The following is an 18635-nucleotide window of genomic DNA, read 5'->3' as shown; positions in this document are numbered from 1 at the left end:
ACTACGCACAAATTGTTTTAAATCAATTGAAGCAAGAACTAATCCTAAGTAAAAAGCTCAAAAGATTCAATCACCTAATTTTGTACACACACAAAAAAATGATGTTGTTTATAAGCAGCCTTTCTTATTCACATTGGCGAATACTATCTATAAAAACACCAAGATTTTATTTAGACTTTTTTATTCATCTTTGGGTAAACTCAAATGCTATAACGTAAACTTTAAAATAATTTGGAGCAAAAAAACTAAAAATCTGAAGAAGAGACAAAACAAAATATCTTTAAGTTAGAGTTCTATTTCTATTATGCCAAATGGACTGGATATACAGTATATATACACAATGATAAAGAACGAAAATATCATTTCAACAATATTCTAAATAATAATGAATGAGAAATACTGTGTTTTAAGGAACATCAAAAAACACAAAGAATGAAAATATAAAATCAGCAGAAGTAAATATCTACGCAACAATAAAAATAAACAAGAAATACAATAATAGAAAAAAATATGTCTATACAAAAATATTGCCACAATCTCGTCTTGACCATGTCTCAAAATGACAGTGATTAAATCAAAACATTGTAGAAGTTGTTTGTTCATAGTCAACTTGTATGTTACAGTGTCGAATAAGCAATTTCTTTCATGATTTTCGTACTAAATTTTATGTCATCTAACGTGAGGTTACTATTGATTGATACACGTATACTAAAAAAATATCAAAACATTTGTTATAAATAATAATAATTAATTTGAATAAAATATACAATTTATATCAACAATATGCATCAGTAGTTTGATTCAAATTTCGAATTTATGCATGCATTCCATATTGTATTCCAATGTTAATAGTAAAAGAAGGAAAATTGCAAAAGCAAACAAGTAAATTTATTTGGCCAATAATTTATATTCAATGAAATATACAATGTTTGTTAATTCTACTTATATTTTTACATAATAATACAGCAATTGTGTGTGCTTGTCCATGACTGGCAAAGAGGATGTGCTTGTTTCCCTTTGAAGTAGCCAAAAAAGCATGTTTTGATGTTACGGCACAAGTCAAACATTAGAAATCAATAAAATTTTAAAATTAGCAAAGCTATTGCATTGCACTTGGAAGTGTGAGGCCAGATAACATAGACATGGGTGGAAATCACTGATGTCATCTGTTATGTGGGTAACAAGGGACTACCTTAGACCAAAATTATACCAACTTTCAGATCAGTATTTATAAGTTCTACACAATGCTAAACTAATTGTAGGGAAAAAAATTGTATATTGACCGGTCATTAATGACATCATGAAAATGTTTTAAAATTATCTTTTCTATTGATCTTTTGTTTAAGTGGATTTTTGTGAGAGGTAATCAGCTAGTAATTAGTTAATACCATAAATAGAAAAGATCTTTAAATCAATGAAAATTAGGACTGGGAAAGTAAGTCTATTATCTTGACTTGTTTATTGTCGACAAAGACTAAACACACTGTTGTTACATACACTGCAGCAATAACATTATGAAGAACAAACAAGTGTTTGAATCAGAGTTTATCGAGGCAGATCATTGAAAGTTGTGAAATTCATTAGCCTAAGTTACATAAAATAACAATTTAAAAGGTTTAACAAACAAAGTTTAGGTATACTTACCTAGCTTTTGGTAGAAATAGTTCCTGAGAATTAAGATACCTTGAGACTGTTAATGCTATGCCTTGGTCAATACACTAAAAATGAAACAAATTGAAAAAATAAAGGATAGGTCACAAGTAGTTCATTATGTTGCTGCTCTATTGTAACAAAATGATACTAATAATTTATTTTCTTCTATTATGGTTCCTTTCTTTAGCTCCTCTTCTCTCTATTAGGCATTCCTTTCTTATCCAAGTTATTATTAAGTTATTTCCTTTTTACCCCTTGCCCCCCCCCCCACCCCCCCCCCCGCCCCCCCCCCCCCCCAAAAAAAAAAAATAGGTAATATTCATAGAAACACAATATTTTCTAAAGCATGCTACTAAAATGCATCAAAAATATAAAACAAACCTGGTCTACATATGAATCTAATTTATCTTCTTCTTCTTTTCTTGATAAACTTGCATAATTTTCATTTAACCTCAAATGAATAATTGGTGCAAATTCAACTCCTTCGATTGTGAAACCTTTAATCCTAAAATGTGTTAAAAAAACATCAACATCTGTTATGGCACCATTAAACACGCTTAACACATGGACAGAAATTCTTGCAGAAATAAGATATTATACCCCTCTAACTCTTTTCGGAACAGTTTTGAATTTGTGCGAAGTTTGTTAAACATACCTGGTGAATAAAAAATAATAAAGAATATCAACAAGTAGGAAACAATAAAAGACAAGTGTACAAGCAGGTTCCAAAAGATCTACTTACTATTATCGTCTTCCATGAGTTTCAGACCAGTTTCAACAGCAACTGATAATAATGGTGGAAGTGAAGCAGAAAAACAATATCCCTGGCCAGACAAACGCTATAATAAAAAGAACTTAAAAATTCACTTTGACGATTTGATGAAGCTAGTCCAATAAATAATTCTTTTAACCGTAAAAATGTTTTACATACTAACAAATAGGAAAATAATAATTTAACTTTATTACCTGGTGATCAACAACAAATGAGGTTCCCGCACAAAATCCACCCACCGAACCCAAAGAACATTCCAGCGAAGCTGATATTAAATCTATCTCGCTTAACTAAAAAAAAATTAGCAATAGACCTTAAACATATCATACAGGTACAAAGTGAAAACACTAACTTCAAGAAACACTTACAGGAATATTAAAATGCTCTGTTACTCCTCTACCATGCTCTCCTAATGTACCAAATGATATTGTTTCGTCGATAAACACACGTACTTTGTACTTATTCTTTAACTCAATCTAAAGAAAACAGATGCCGCCAATTTAAAAGCAATGCAAGATCTCCTCAAAAAATCAAACAAATTTTACACCTACCAGCTTAGGCAATGGTACAATATCTCCGTAATTTGTATAAATTCCTTCCACTACAAGAAAGCGACGGGTTACTTTTGCTTTCTTAGGATTCTAAAAAGAAGAAAGCACACATCTGATATGCACCATGTTATCACATCAAGCAAATAAAAAATAGAATGAGAAAAAAAAAGTTGCTTTGTAGGTAAAAAACTAACTTTAATCTAACAAGTGAGAAAATGAACTTTGTTAAATTTAAACCTTGATATCCTTCTCTTGTTGTTCCTTCATTTTTTTTTCCAAGTCATCCATATCGTTATGCTTAAACCAATACACTTTGCTTCTTGACGCTACGATTCCCTTTTGTATTGCAAAACTTACGCCGTCATCACTATAAAAATGTAGTAAACTTATTTCTTTTTCTATTTTTATCAATTGACCTATAATACACCATAGTAATTTACTTTAGTGTATATTGACTGACAATAGAACTGGTAAATTACAAAATTTAGTGAATCAATTACATCTGGTTGGATTTAGTTCTTATCTCCATCTCACTTCTTTCTATTGATCTCACCCTGCCATAAAATTTATATTTTTTCTTTTGCTTCCCTGTTACCTTGATCATTTAAATTTTGGTATATGGTAGTTTGGATGCTGATCAGCAGGTTATGCTAAATATGGTAAACACAACTAGCCTTGAAGACTAAGAAAATCTTGCAGCTAGGGAAAAAGCTTTTGACTTTAATGAAAAAGAGCATAAAACACACATACCTGTTGGCTATTAAATTTATTTGGGCAAGATGAGATTTTTCATCTTGCCAGAAAATAAACTATTCTCTAAATAATTCTTTAAAGGAGAACTAATAATTAATACCAAGTTGTGCTTGTTCACTTGTGAATATAAACTTTTATTTTTTATATTTGTGAGTTTTGGGTCTTGAAATATTTAGGTTAAAGGTCGCGGCAATGAAGTGTTTCTGTTCAGTAAATCACAAAATTGTGTGACGTAAGTCCACGAGGATGTAAACGAATTCTTTTTCAGTGAAGGAATGATGGAATGCACTACAGATAAACTGTGCCTTTTGTGATTGCCTGCAATAATTTTTATCATGTTTTGAAATAAATATCTTCTGCAAAATAAAAAAACTGTTTCACTGTTATAAATTTTAGACACAAGTTATCACTTAAAAATAAGAATTAGGTGTATTCGAATTTATTATGATTTGTTCCTTGTGTTACTTTTGTATTAATACATCTTGAAAGGCGACATGCTCTTCATTTAAATGATTATGTGCCATGAAGTGTACTGAAAGTAATTTTGAGAAACCAAACCAAAGCATCCTCTTCATTGCTCAAACATCCCGATAAATTTAAATCAATCTGGGAAGACAAAAAAGTGAGTGTTTTGTTCCGTAATGGTGGCCATGATGTATTTTTGGTGCTTTTTGCAGGACCAAATTTAGACAACAATTTGAAATTCAAACAATTTAAAAAAATATGCTATGTTGTTTTCATGATATAAGAATGTTTTTATTACTAAAAAACATGGGTAAATTTTTTTCATTAGTTCTCCTTTAAGACCTCATTTTGAGTGAAAAAGAAAACTATTTTACTTGCATCTTTGACTATGCTAAACAACATTGCATGAGAGTTGCGACAAAGCAGTTTTGTAAAGTAGTCATTTTTATCATGGCAGGGATAGTTTCAAAAATGCCTATATTGTTTACAAGTTGAAAAATTTAAAAACATCTAATAACGTAATACATAAATTTTCTATTGCCACAAATCTCAAGTTCTACTTTAAAAAAACTGCTTTAAACAAGTCTATACTTGGCCTAGATTTTTAAAATATAAAAAAAAATCACCAGAATATGACATCAGTTCTCTTAGAATATGCTGGAATAGCACTGGAAATAGTGGCAAAACCATATGAATACAAAATAGCTTCCTCTGTCTTCAAATACTTTGCAATTTTTTCTTCAAGATGTAAATGTACGTCTAGCGTAGAAAAGAGATAATTTAAGAACAAACATACATATTTTTTTAACGACAAATCATTTGATAGCCAAACTATAATATTTATGAGAAAACTTAATCTATCATGTTGCAATTAATTGCATTATTTTTTTATAAAAAATCTATAAACACACGTTTACGATAAAATTCTATTTGAAACCTTGCACGTATTTATTCAAATAAACACCCATAGCACTTATTTTTTTTGATTTGAAGAAGGGCACTGATTTGAGGGAGGTCATTAAATATATGTTTAAGGAGTTTTTATCTAAAATTACTTGACATTTATGACTAGGCCTGCACTTAATATCCACAAGGTTAATGCATAAAACACCCAAACACACTGTCATGGATTTCTATTAATTGCTTTCCATCAATTTAGTTTGGATACTGTTTTTTTCTCCTATATTTCCTAATCATTTTTGTAGTTAGAAATAGTTGTGAATTGTAATTATTTGTTCTCTATTTGTAAAATCTTTTTTCTCCATTTGCCTAAAAAAAATCTTATAATAGACGAAATTTATTCTCGGATGAGCTTTGTCATAGTATCTGACAACTCTAAAGCAATAACGGATTAAAGTAAAGTAAGTAAAATTACAGGTGTATTGTGCTTTTTTTACTTTTTTATTCGCTTAAACGAGTAAAAAAGAACCACTTACCTATCGTTCCATAAAACCCTCTTGGACCACATGTACCAACACCATATTTCTTTAATGTAACCACCGCTGCATCCTACATAATGTAATAAACAATGCTAATTTTTGCATGTTCGTTGTTTTTAGTTTTAGTTTTTTGCGAGAATGAAATTTTATGAATCAATAAGAAACTGGAAATTGGAATAGATTGGTCTTAAAGTGTAAACGATCATGTCAAAGATTGCAAATATGAGATATCATAAATCCTTAAAATCATATAATGGATGAGTCACCTAAGACTTTGAATTTTAATGTTTTTATACCTCTATTTCTTTATTACCAACAAAGCCAAGGAAATTTGTGGTGCATAAATTCAAACAATCTTTTCCATCTATGTTTATCCGATATGATGGTTTTCTAATAAACAATTTTAAAAAACTTTAGTGTCACCATGACATTAACTTGCATCAACATTACACCCACTGATGTTGGAAAAAAAACATAAAAACGAGAAGTCTGGCATTGACACTCTGAATGTTATGCTATAGTTAAAGCGCAAGACAAATCCTAAAGCACTTGTATTTAATGATACATATGAAGCCCTGATATCTGAAAATCCACAACTTTAATTTTTCTATATACACACTCACCCCTGAATGAGTTTCGGCTTTTTTATATATGCTGGCACCTTCTCATCAGCAGGTATAAGTGGCTCTGGCTCCCATTCCGCAATCAATTTGTCTTCCTCCTGTGAAATAACAAAGTTCTTAACCATACCCACCTTCAAGTGTTTTTCTAATTTTTTTAAGGTTTTTACAATGGTTTTCAAAACCAGTTTCAAACAAGATATATTTCTCATTATTTTAAAACTTTTCAGTTTTAGAACATTGTCCTTGAATAAGAATGCAATAACATCCAACTTGCAACATTCCAATATGCTGTATGCAGTTGGATAATTTGCCTAGAAACACATATGCTCAAAAAGGTATGTGTAGATAATTTAGAAATTTTGATTTTCACTGGAAATGTTTTTGACAGTGTATATCTCATTTTGTTAACAGAGAAAAAGAAGTTTAATGTTAACTATACACATATTCTTTAAACAATAACAAACCTCCTTCGACAACTCAAGCTTCGATTCACGAGGATTATAGCTATGTTTTGTCAACAACATGATAATCCATAACACCAATGATACTTCAAGTACAACATGAAAAAATGGCACCTAAAATAACAGTGCAACAAAAACCAAATAAAACATGGCTACCACACAAATAAAACTATAACTAAATATAGCCTCTTTCTTGTGTTTTCTAAGTGCATTGCAAAAATGTGTTAGGAAACTTTAGGACTGTTAAATGTTTTTATACAGTGTGTCCACATGGTTAATTAAATTTTCAATAATTTACAGGGGTAAATGACCCGCCAGATTAAAAACGAAGCTTACTTTGGAAAGTATCCTAGATCGTAAAATAATCAAGGACAAAGTTTCCAAGCTCAAAGGACTGCATTTGTGACAAAATTGCTAATAAGTTTTCATATAAAATAAATTAAAATAAATTAGAACTATATTCTTTTTGGCAACATTGATTTAAAAAGTTGAGGATAACATACTAAAAACATCCATAAAAATTACCTTGAGCGTTGATTCAACATAATTTACAATTTCTACCATCCATAATGAAAGAGACAAAATTGATTCTGATGTATTGGCTTCAGCCATTTTAAATATATTCTAAAAATAATTAGTGGTCATTGTACATTTGCATAAATTCCCGCCCTTCTTTTATCAATTTTCCTGAAAATGGCTGTGACCAGTACATTATGAAGTCACTACAGGAAGTTGAACACTTTGTGTAATCTTATTTGTCACTGTTTTCACAAATAATTTAACCTGCATCTATAAGAGACATTAATTATACAGTGGTGATGAAGAGGATTTAAGACTTGCAGATGTTAAAGTTATCGTGCAAACAAGAACTAAAAGAGCGTGATAAAAATTAAACTACAAATTAAATATTGTATGTAAACAAAACGCAAATTACTCAAAAACAGGATCTATACATTAACCCTTTCTGTTTTTCTAATGGTAATCAATTCTTAATGGTGCCCAAACTTGTCAACCAGGTATTTAATGATTATATGTCAAGAGAACACCTCAGTCAGCGCATCATAACATAGTTTTCTATGCTATGTGCCACAGAGACTTGGTTAAGTAGTGCTAAGTCATTTTTGGTCCTGGAAACATATATGCAGAAAAAATTAGGTCAACCAACCGAACAATAGATTTTTGCAAGAACTTTATTATTCTTATTTTGGTTAGTGCACATAAAGGGCAGCTAATGAGACACAAAAAATCGTACACAATTTTCAGTGTGGTATGTTTTGGTTTAGTGTTGTCAATAACAATAGACATTTTGGCACACTGGATCTAGAGACCCATGACCCATATTTCAAAGTTGTTACAATAATCGGGAATCTACAATGGCATTCAGCAATTTTGGTGTACTCTAGATTAACAGCCGAAATAAATTGCAAGAGTAACAAGTTTTTACATCAAAGAGCTAGATAAAATGTTAATCTTTATCAATTATCGGATTCATTTATCCTCTTTGCTTTCAAACGTCGCAGGGAATTTCCGATCAACTGCTGTGTAAATCAGCCTTTGTTGCACTAATCTAGATACGCCATTCATTAGCGCATCCAGGCTTCGGATGGTTATCTCTGGTTGACTCCCCTCAGGCCATTTTAAAGATTCCGCCCTGACATATTTCATAAAGTTTTGACTGAAAATATGCGAGCAAGTTTCGTAACATTTGCTTCTGAAAAGTATAAGAAATTGTTATTAAAACCTTATTTATCAAGTGCAGCTCATTATAAATGATTGCATAAAATATTTTAATTTATCATAAGGCCGTTGTTCAGACAAAATTATAAGTTCATTTTTGCAACATTATTTCGGCTATCGGAGACAAAATGATAGAGTCGCTAGCTCAGACGCTGAGTTCTTGTGTTTGGGGTTCAAGAGTTTAAACATAAAAAATAATAACACAGGTAAAAGTAAAGCTTGCAGATGGCTTTAAATTCCTGGCTGAGAACTTTGATGAAACTTGCTCTACGTATGTTTTCCACGTCATAGGAATAGCCTCTGAGCATTAAACAGGGGTTAAAGGGAACATAAGGTGTAAAATGATGTTGGACTTTTATTATAGAGCTTAAAAAGGTGATTAACAACAAATCAATCTTCACGCTTTTCTAATTTAAGCAGATAATCGAAACAGCAACAGGAATGACAGATAAATGTGAATCATTAATAGACTTGGTTTTTACAAATGCCCGTTTAACATTACAAAGCATGACGTTTACAGGATCAGCTTTAGTGATCATAATTTAATTGGTTTTAATCGAAAATAAAACAGAGTAAAAACGTACCCAGAGACGGTTTGCGACAGAAATTACAAAAATTATGACAATGCTAATTCTTCAGGCGCTTAATCAAATCTTGACTGAAAGTTTTCATAAACATGCCCCTTATGCTACAAAAAGGGCGAATACCAACATATGCCCATGGCTCACACATGAAGTTAAAAACGCCAACGAAATAAAGTTAATGTTTTAATCAAAAAGGGAAACAAACGTATAACACAAACCTACTAAAAGAAAACATAAACAATTCAACATTATTTTGGATAACACTGAAAAAGATTTTCCCGACAAGTCAAAACCGAAGCAAACAAATACGTTATTTCAAGTCGACGATGAACAAATCCCGACAAAAGAGCTATAGCTGAAGGGTTTGGTCGTTTCTTCTCCAATGTCACTACAAAGCTACTCAAAACTCTCCATCCTATCAAGAACTTTGTATGGAACAAACCACCAAGAGTATCAATTTGAACTACTCAAAAATTTTCATTTCGCTCTGTTACACCATCTGAAATCTGCAAATACTTGAAAAAATTAAACCATAAAAAGGCATCGGGCATTGACGATCTTCCACCAAATCTTCTAAAAGATGCACCAGACAAAATTTCGAAACCTGTAGCTTTTATTATCAATACATCATTGTCAACTGGCATCGCTCCAACAGGCTGGAAAATTTCAAAAATTACTCCACTTCACAAATCGGAATCAACTACCAGCCAATTTCCGTATTGCCATGTCTGTCCAAAATACTTGAACACGTTGCACATCACCAACTCTCAAACTATACTGAAAACAACTATTTGCTGTCAGTTTGGTCAACAGTCAGTTTGGTTTCCGCCGGCACAGATCAACGGAATTAGCATGTAACATCTTGGTTGATAATATTCGTAAAAACATGGACAATGGCTACCTAACAGGGTGACTTACATTGATTTAAGTAAGGAATTTTGACACGGTTAGTCATTCGTTCCTTCTATCCAAATTACCATCTTACGGAATAACTGGAAAGGAATTGATTTGGTTTGAAAACTATCTCTTTAACCGTAAGCAGTGCATATTCTACGACGGTCACCACTCTGGGGACTATCCAATCTTCAGAGGAGTTCCACAAGGATCAATTCTTGGACCAACGTTATTTTTATTTCACTTCGACAATATCGACACCTGCCTATGTCATTGTAGTATCCTCAAATACGCTGACAATACCGTTTTATACGTTCATGGGAAAGATTCTTAATCTATTCAAAAAATGTTGAATATTACCATGCCTGAAATCTATAATTGGCTGAGAAACAACGACTTGTCTCTAAACCTCAAAAAAGGCAAAACAGAAACAATGATATTCGAAACCCCAGCTCGTATTAAAAAGACTGCAACACTAAACATAATAGTCAACAGATCCAGTCTAAAGTAAACAACATCTTACAAGTAATTGGGAGTCAATCTTGATTTAACAATAACCTTAAACAAAGATTTTAACTCGAAATACAAAAAACTTAGTTCCTGATTATGACTGCTGTCAAAAGTACGTCCGAACTTGACTGTAGAAGCAGCCAAAATGATTTACACAAGTATTGTTGTTCCAGTGTTTTCCTATTGTGGACTGTGAACCTTAATATGTTGAGGACGTCAATAGAAACACTTGATCAAATACACAATGGTGCTGTTATAGTAATCACTGGGAACAAAAGTCAACAAGAAATCATCACTCTGATCATGACATCAATCAAACGTCACGCATGTAAAATTGTCAGACGATCAATTACAATGAAACTTCCATCGCCTATGGACAATTACTTAGAACTGATGTCACACTCCAAAACAACGAGAAATAATAAACACTCAATAAAGTTACCAAAGGTGAAAACTAAGAAAGCACAAAGTGGTTTTTTCTATCAAGATGCACATATTTACAATAGTTTGTCAAGAGACATTCGTTACGAAAATAACGAGAGTATGTTTTTAAAGAAATTAGATAATTTCAGCTTTTAACTCTTTAATTTTTTATCTCTAACTTCAACTAGTTTCAAATATGGTTTGGAAAATATATGGTATTATACTAATTTCTATCGTGTATTTTCTAACCCAAGCAGTGAAATGTTTTTAAACGATATTGCATAAATTTTTCAATACTTTGCAATCCATTTTTGGTCAATTTTAAGTTTACCCACTACATCATTTCTAAGTTTGATTTTGCATTTAAAATTATTATTTAGAAACCTATCCTGTATAAATATTTTATAAATGTAGAGTTAAAAATGTTTTCTGGTCGTTCACTTTGACGCGTTTTGAACATTTTACATAAATTTTAATATTTAGTTACCATAATTATACTCAATGCTAACTCATGATGCCATAATTTCGCATAATTAGCGCAGCTTTTCAGACAAATATCTCGAGAACGGATAAAGATTTTTCAAAAAAATATATATATAAAAAGATTTCTAGAGAACTTTCAAAGATCTTTCGTATGAGCTCAACTTGGTTTTTCGCGGGAGAATTTTAAATTAAATTATGCTGCATATATTATGTCTAATGTATATTGCTTAGTTGGGGATTCCTTGAGTATTTAATGCTCATTTTCAGCTATACAGACCCAATTAGGTTCCGTGCTCTACCAGACTACTCCATGCAACATCCAACGGCCCACATAGTGTGACATCTCCTCAATTTTTCTCACAGACCTTGGGTTATGGATGGTGTAACATTCACTTCGCCCCATATAAGTGTTTTACATTGAGCACTTCATTGAGAACAGAATGTTGAAGTTGAAGAAAGTGATAAGGATGGGTGTAAAGGGGTTTATCATGAATAGAAAAGAATGTTTTGCACAAATTGTCATTTCTCGAATTAAAATTGGGGAAATAATGAGCCTTTTACGCTTTTTACGTGGGTGCTAAAACCCAAGACAAGAAATAAGATATATTTTCCTTGGTCTAACATTTTGCACTGCTTCAATATGTCAAAAATTGTCAATATCTCTGGTTGGTCAGGGAACACCACTGCTAGAGATAATATTGACATTTTTGCAATCAAAGAAGTCATCATGATGGCAGCTCTCTCTCTCTATCTAGCTAACTTTATACCATGTCTTCCTGATTGCTCCTTCTAAGGAGCGAACATTTATGCTAAAGCTAGACTATTACACTTTCACTTTCATATATATATATATATATATATAAAGGCTTTACAATATTTACAAGCGATATTTTCAAGATCAGAAAAATGTCATTCACTTGTTCAATTCTGGGTGGCTCTTGGGCCATTTTGGATCGAATCCCGTGATCTGTGTAAAATGCGCACGAATTTGCATTGGTTCTCCAGTCTTGCCTGACTGGCTCAAGAAAAAAGGAACAGCAAAAACACAACTGTCTGGCATAATTTTGAAGAACAGCTATACTTTGTTTTATGTGCATCCACAGTCATGCAGGGTGGGTTTTGTAATATTGTACTCTTTTCTTGAGATTGGTAGCCATAGCAAAGATCTATCATTATTTAAAAGGGTTGCTGCGCAGGGATCGTGTCTTCGCAAGTGAAAAAAAAAAGGTTTTTTTATAGGGGTTTATAGGGATGTATATATACGTTATAATAAAGTTATAATAAAAAATCGTTAAAACACATTCGTTTTTAGCAAGGGAACTCATTTTTCAGCATGTTATAGGTTGAAAAGAAAATTTATTTTTCAATGAAAGGATTTTTGCATATAGCTATATAGCTAGTTATATAATATAAGGTGCATATAATTAGATTCAGATAGATCCGTAGATTAGTGGTTATAGCTCTCGTACTCTGTGCGGGAGACCGGGGTTCGATTCCTCTTGACGGCGATTCAACATGGGCGAGTGAATGTTACCATAGCCCCGGGTTAACCCAAGCCATGTGAGGGAAATTGGGAAGATGGCACACTGTGTGGGCCGTTGGATGTTGCCGGGAGTTGTCTAGTAGAGCGCGGGCTCTAATTGGGTCTGCGTAGCTCAAAATGAGCATTAAATACTCTAGGACTTTCCATCTACACCATAGCCCCTCCTGGAAATAATAGACAGGGTATATCCCTCGATATTTGTGAGGCTAGCCATGTAAAATATGCACATCTATCTATCTATCTATTTAAGGATGCCATGTGATCAACAACAAAATGTGTAAAAAGAAGTTTATTTTGTTTTATCCTGAAAATGTATATATAGATGAGTTGTGAATGTTTACAAAGTTCCGTATATGCGAGCACATCTTAACAGGCAATAAAAGAAGGACTACGTAAAGAAAATTCACAATTTTCTTTAATTTATAGATTTAAGATCTGAAAGGAGCTTAAGTATATATCATTTTCTCTTTTTAAGATCAACTGATTTCTTCGATTGTGCAGTCTGTTCTTATATTTCTTGCCTATGTGTATGTGTGTGCATGTCCATTTTTTTACACAAGACACAAAATCAAAACAACTACGTCGCGCTGCACCTCATCTATAGAACAAACAGATAAATAAAAAATGTTAGCTATTTAAAACGTCAGGTGGTGTCAGCGTTAGGTTGCTCTTGAATGTGTACAACTCACATAAGTTGCATGGGACTTGACAGTCTTTCTGTGCCACACAGGTGATTGAATTTTACACCACTGGTTTAAAATATTTTTCTGGATGTATGAACTAACATGTAGAAGAGTATTATCTCTGATCAAAAATTTTAATCAGGAAAAGTTTAAATGTTTATTTTTCAAGCAAGTCTGCTAGTTATTTGGCTGCGTGGCTGCATGTCCTAGTATCCTAGTGTTATGTAGATTGGCGTTTCCTATTCCTTTGTGCTTTTGTGTATATGAAGTTTAAAGTAATATATTTAAGTAAATATTGTAGAATAAATAAGAATTAAAATAAAGTTGCAGGCTTGATCAATAAAGCCTGATTCAAACTTGCTTGCATATGCGTTGTGAAGTACGCATGCACACTAACAGCTGCTTTAAGAGCAACGCATGAGTAAAGCAAGAAAAACGCAAGTCGCTCACACTTTTACAAAAACTTGAGTAATATGGATTTGTGAAGAAGCACTGATTTTGTTTACGTTAATTGTTTAAGTACCACTTAACAATTTTGCTTCTTCTGCTTACTTCCTCCCAAGCAAGTTTTTTCTTGTTTTTATCTTTGTATAAAACTTTTGTCTTGTTTATCATATAACACGGTATTTTTTAACTGCTTCACTTAATTTTTGCACTTTTTCAGTATCCAAAATTTTGATTTTATTCACTTCTCTCAGTTGCTCACATAGCGTTTTTGTGTTCACATTATAAAAATATGCCGCAGGAGTAAAGCAAGAACAACTCAACGAGGCAATATATTAAATTTTTTTGATATTCTTGCGTAGTTGTGTTGATCTTGCATCACTTACTTCATTCATGTTCACACAGTGCGCAAGATTGACGCAGTGTGAATCAGACTTGAGCCATGCAATACAAGATATTGCTTCTGCCTAAACTAGTTGGTGCTCACAACTTGCAATTTACATAAAACACAGAGCTTAAACTTATCAAGTCAACATTGTTTAAAAACCACCAAAATGAGGCTGTAAATTTCTTAAAAATGTCAAAAAAGATGTTCCGTAGTTTAACATGATCATAAGACATCTTAGCAGTTAGTTTGAAAACTACTAAAACAGGATAGTAATAAGAACATTACTGTATAGGCTCCAGATACAGTCTCAAATACACTTGCTTATAGTTGTTTAAGAATGAAAAATAGAATTCCACTCCAAAAAGAGTAACATGGTGGTGTATATAAATGAAGTCTAATAATAGCAGCAAATCAACAAATTTTAATTGCTTTGCGAGAACATTTTCGTTCAGACGTTTTGAAATTTGTTTGAGATTTGTTTCACATCCACTTTTACTTTGTTTCATTTTAAACCTCAGAGGCAAATGTTGCAAAGATGAGATTATAGACAATAAAGTATTTCTTTCAACTTTAATGCTGTATATTCTGCAAATTGCACTACCTTACCAGTGAAGTAGGAGTTATGACAGGTCTTTGACTTACGACTCAGGATGCCATGTCACATTTTGTTGCTAGTAAACAGTAAGGAAAAGAAAAATAAGATATATAACAAAATCATAGGTCGGCATATCTTGCACTTCTGCATAAATTTTTTTAACTTTCTATAGCAATCAGATCTTGTGTGGTAAAAGGTCATCATGATAGAATAGACAGGACAGAAATGATCTCTTTTGAATTGTAATGGCTCAGAAAATTGTTGTGTCATTTTTTATGCTGTTGCAGATCTTTGGTAAGTACCTTTCTGATTTGTTTATTATATGCTTACATATTGTTTTAATAAACTTATTAGTGACCTTAGTAATATGTTATGCAAAAGCTTTAGCGACAGGAAAAGCCTGTTTTTTTTTATAAACAGCCAGCCTCAAATTAGCAACAATATATATACTGTACTTTTACATTTGATATTGGTATGACAAGGAATTGTCACATGATGGTATGCCATAGAAAAGCAGGCAAACAAATAAAAACAAAAATGTGGTTGAATCCGACTGGTGCTTAAACTTTTGTAAATGCTCAAGAGGTGCATATAGACTGATAACCAGGTGGAATATCATAGCGATAACTCAATGTCAGGCACTAGGAGTTCAAAGTTAAAAACAACCTAGAGAAACAATGTCTACAAAGAAAAGTTCATTTGAGCTTACTTAGGCATAGAAATATTTGCAAGCAGAAACTTTTGCGAGTTTTCGCCTTTAATACACATAATTTTATGCACAAGAAATTTTTATAATAAGCGGTTTATAAGTTTATCGAATAATGCCATCCTCTTTTTTGTATATAACATAAATTTAGGCAAAAATTCATACTTGATTTATTTGCAAATGTTTGAATGTCTACAGCAATATGAAGGTTTTACTTTAAGCAAAAGTAAAAATATGGGTACTTCAAGCACCATGAAATCCATAACAGATTTTTAATGCTGCAGACAGACAATAATAAATTTAAAAAAAAAATTCTCTGATCTTAAACAACTTAATGTTGTAGTTTTAGTTTAAAAATAATAATATTTTTTGATATGTTTGAATCTTCCCGAAAAATACAAAAATGACTCATATTTAGACGTTTGTTGCAGAAGCATCTGGGTATCCTTGCATGACAGTGAAGACTGGCTTTTTTGTGGCAGTGCAGCACATCCTTGTAAAACATTACAGTATGCTATCAGAACTATTGCTAATAGAAATGACACAATCTTAATTGAGGGAGGAATTGAGTATCCTTTTATTTACCATTGCAACAGTACTATCTATGTCACAAAAAACGTATACATCAAAAAGCATCCACAAAGCAAAATGAAACCCATCATTACAACAAATGATTTTACTTACTCTGTATTTACGTTCACAAAAGAAACAACACACCGCCTCACATTGCAAGAATTAAAATTTGACAGTGCAACTGTTTTCAATTTTACAACATCTGGTGATGTGTTTATTAGCCATTCAATTTTCAATTTTTCCATTGGTCTAACAAGCAATTCTCAACTTGCGAATATATCGGCAGAATTTCGTCACTGTGTTTTTGAGGGGTTTAGTAATGGAGCAATGAACATATATATATTTTCACGTGTGACTTTAAACATAGTTAACACAACATTTATTGGCATTCCATTATACTCAAATTTATTGATTTCTTCCAATAAAATGGAATCAAGACTAGTTGTCAGAATCGAAAAATCTAAATTTTTGTTTTGTTTTCTACGGGTCATGCTAACAACACACAATATATATAGTTCACTGCTGATAAGAGATTCTGTTTTTAGCAACACCTCATCATTGAAGGTTCAACATGTAAATAACGTAACTGTTGTTGGTACAAACTTTACTGGTTGTATATATGCATTTTATCTGATCAATGTTGCACATGGAAGTATTTACAACTGTAATTTGATCAACACTAATGGCTTATCAACATGTTATATAGTAATGTCAAAAATCCACATTGAACGTTGCTTATTTCAAAACAACAATGCATCTGTAGATGTGGATGGAGGTGCTATTGCAGCAAATAGAAGTATAGTTTCAGTTGTTGCTTCCAAATTTGTTAAAAACACTGCACCCATCAACGGAGGGGCAATAAGTTTGTGTGACAGTATGTTTAATGCAACGAACTGTTATTTTAAAAATAACTTTGCGCCTTTAAATGGTGGAACAATTTACAATATAGGAAAGTCTACCCTTTCTTTATATCATACACAAATCCATGGATCATCAAAGTTATCACTCACAGGTACAGTTCTATATAGTCTCAGTGACACAGTTCTGCACAATGTGACAATAATTGCACCAAATGCTAATTCTCTCAGTCCACTGATTTATCTATATTGCCTGGATTATACAATATGTATTAAGATCCAATTGAAGTATTTATTTCAATGTCCAGTCAATTATAAAGCTATGTCAAACCGTGAAGTTAGTCAACGAGTTAACCCCATGTACAGTTTTTTCTTAGCCTATTGTATTCAATGCCCTAAAGGTTTATTTAGTACCAAGAGTGGATATCAATATTTGCATGCCACAAAACTTATAGATGTTGGGTTTGTATGTCCCAAATGCCCGAGTGGTGCTCTTTGTGATGGTGGAATTAAAAGTTCAGATAATTACTGGGGTTTTGTCAACAAAAAAGGAGAATATGCGTTTTTGCCATGTCCATTTTCTTATTGTTGTTTTACAACTAATCGTAAATGCTCATCTTACCAGACCTGTGCTTGGAACCGATATGGCGTTTTGTGTAGTAAATGCGAACATGGGTACACAGAGAACTTTTTGTCATCAAATTGCATTCCAAGTGGCAACTGCAAACCAGTTATTTTTTGGATCATTTTTACAGCGATTTCGTTTTTGTATGTTGTTGTGATGATGTACATTAAAGATGTGTTTTTACTGCTTGGAAGTATAGTCTCACCTAAAAAGACACGCCTGTTACAACCATCCCGCTCTCTAAGGTTACAGGTTAAGATTTTTTAACAATAATTATCGGGAAATGTTTCAGATTTAAAGTTGTGTGAGTACCTGTGTAGGAGAGAGAGAAACTATAAGGGAGCACAAAATGCATAATTTTAAAGTCTTTTCTTTTTTCAAACCATCTGATTTTAACTATCGAATTAATTTAAAGCACGAGACTTGTACGTACTAGCTGATATTTTTAATTTTAAGCTTCAACTTTTTTTTACAGTTTGAATAAATTTAACTTTATTGCATTAACAACCTGTGAAACAAGGTGTGTAGGTGTGGTGTTGGTACGGCAAAAGAGGGTAGGTACTGTCCAGATGTAATCCGTTTTTTTTTGTGGATATAGCAATTGTTGTAAATGTATATATGTATATTAGGAGGGAGAACAGTTTTTAATTGCAGTGAGTAAATAGTTTTTTATTTATTTTTGTAATATTTTTTTCATTAAAAGACGTTTAGTATTTTTATATAAAAGTGTTTTTATTATTTGTACTGAAATGTAATTTTAGTTTTGCTACGACTATTATTCAAAACAAATTGGCAATCTTAAATTTTTTTAGCTGTCCGTTGTTGTTAATCTAATTAAAATTTTGGCACTTGCATTTGTGAAATTTTCGTGAA

The 18635-nt window shown here is 32.1% G+C and overlaps 2 protein-coding genes across 3 annotated transcripts; one reads left to right on the top strand and one right to left on the bottom strand.

Moving 5' to 3' along the window:
• Positions 1–279: 279 nt before the first annotated feature.
• Positions 280–7369, bottom strand: LOC130629477 (serine palmitoyltransferase 1-like). The gene is made up of 15 exons (XM_057442694.1): positions 7243–7369; positions 6721–6831; positions 6257–6354; positions 5930–6023; positions 5631–5703; positions 4821–4953; positions 3214–3343; positions 2977–3066; positions 2794–2901; positions 2620–2715; positions 2396–2492; positions 2254–2308; positions 2035–2158; positions 1645–1718; positions 280–708 (listed from the first exon to the last, which is right to left on the bottom strand). Exons 1-15 carry the CDS (start codon positions 7327–7329, stop codon positions 618–620), a joined length of 1461 nt encoding a protein of 486 aa, XP_057298677.1. The 5' UTR covers positions 7330–7369; the 3' UTR covers positions 280–617.
• A 4939-nt stretch (positions 7370–12308) lies between these two features.
• LOC130629475 (uncharacterized) lies at positions 12309–18573 on the top strand. 2 transcript variants are annotated; one of them, XM_057442691.1, is made up of 3 exons: positions 12309–12460; positions 15174–15295; positions 16126–18573. In XM_057442691.1, the coding sequence occupies exons 2-3, from the start codon at positions 15247–15249 to the stop codon at positions 18027–18029; spliced, it is 1953 nt and encodes a 650-aa protein (XP_057298674.1). In that variant the 5' UTR covers positions 12309–12460; positions 15174–15246; the 3' UTR covers positions 18030–18573. The 2 variants fall into 2 exon arrangements, with proteins under 2 accessions (XP_057298674.1, XP_057298675.1); XM_057442692.1 differs by lacking the exon at positions 12309–12460 and having other exon boundaries at positions 15172–15295; positions 16139–18573.
• The last annotated feature ends 62 nt before the right edge of the window (positions 18574–18635 follow it).

Source organism: Hydractinia symbiolongicarpus, chromosome 2 (assembly GCF_029227915.1).
Source record: "Hydractinia symbiolongicarpus strain clone_291-10 chromosome 2, HSymV2.1, whole genome shotgun sequence".
NCBI classification, from domain to species: domain Eukaryota; kingdom Metazoa; phylum Cnidaria; class Hydrozoa; order Anthoathecata; family Hydractiniidae; genus Hydractinia; species Hydractinia symbiolongicarpus.
This window is presented reverse-complemented; position numbering and strand designations above follow the sequence as displayed.

Excerpts from the sequence above, each read along its gene's own strand:
- LOC130629477 (XM_057442694.1), bottom strand. The coding sequence starts at position 7,329 with ATGGCTGAAGCCAATACATCAGAATCAATTTTGTCTCTTTCATTATGG. Across the intron at positions 4,954-5,630 it reads AGGGTTTTATGGAACGATAG|ACGTACATTTACATCTTGAA; the intron begins GTAAGTGGTTCT and ends TTTCTACGCTAG. Across the intron at positions 709-1,644 it reads CTATTTCTACCAAAAGCTAG|TATACGTGTATCAATCAATA; the intron begins GTAAGTATACCT and ends ATATTTTTTTAG.
- LOC130629475 (XM_057442691.1), top strand. The coding sequence starts at position 15,247 with ATGGCTCAGAAAATTGTTGTGTCATTTTTTATGCTGTTGCAGATCTTT. Across the intron at positions 15,296-16,125 it reads TATGCTGTTGCAGATCTTTG|ACGTTTGTTGCAGAAGCATC; the intron begins GTAAGTACCTTT and ends ACTCATATTTAG.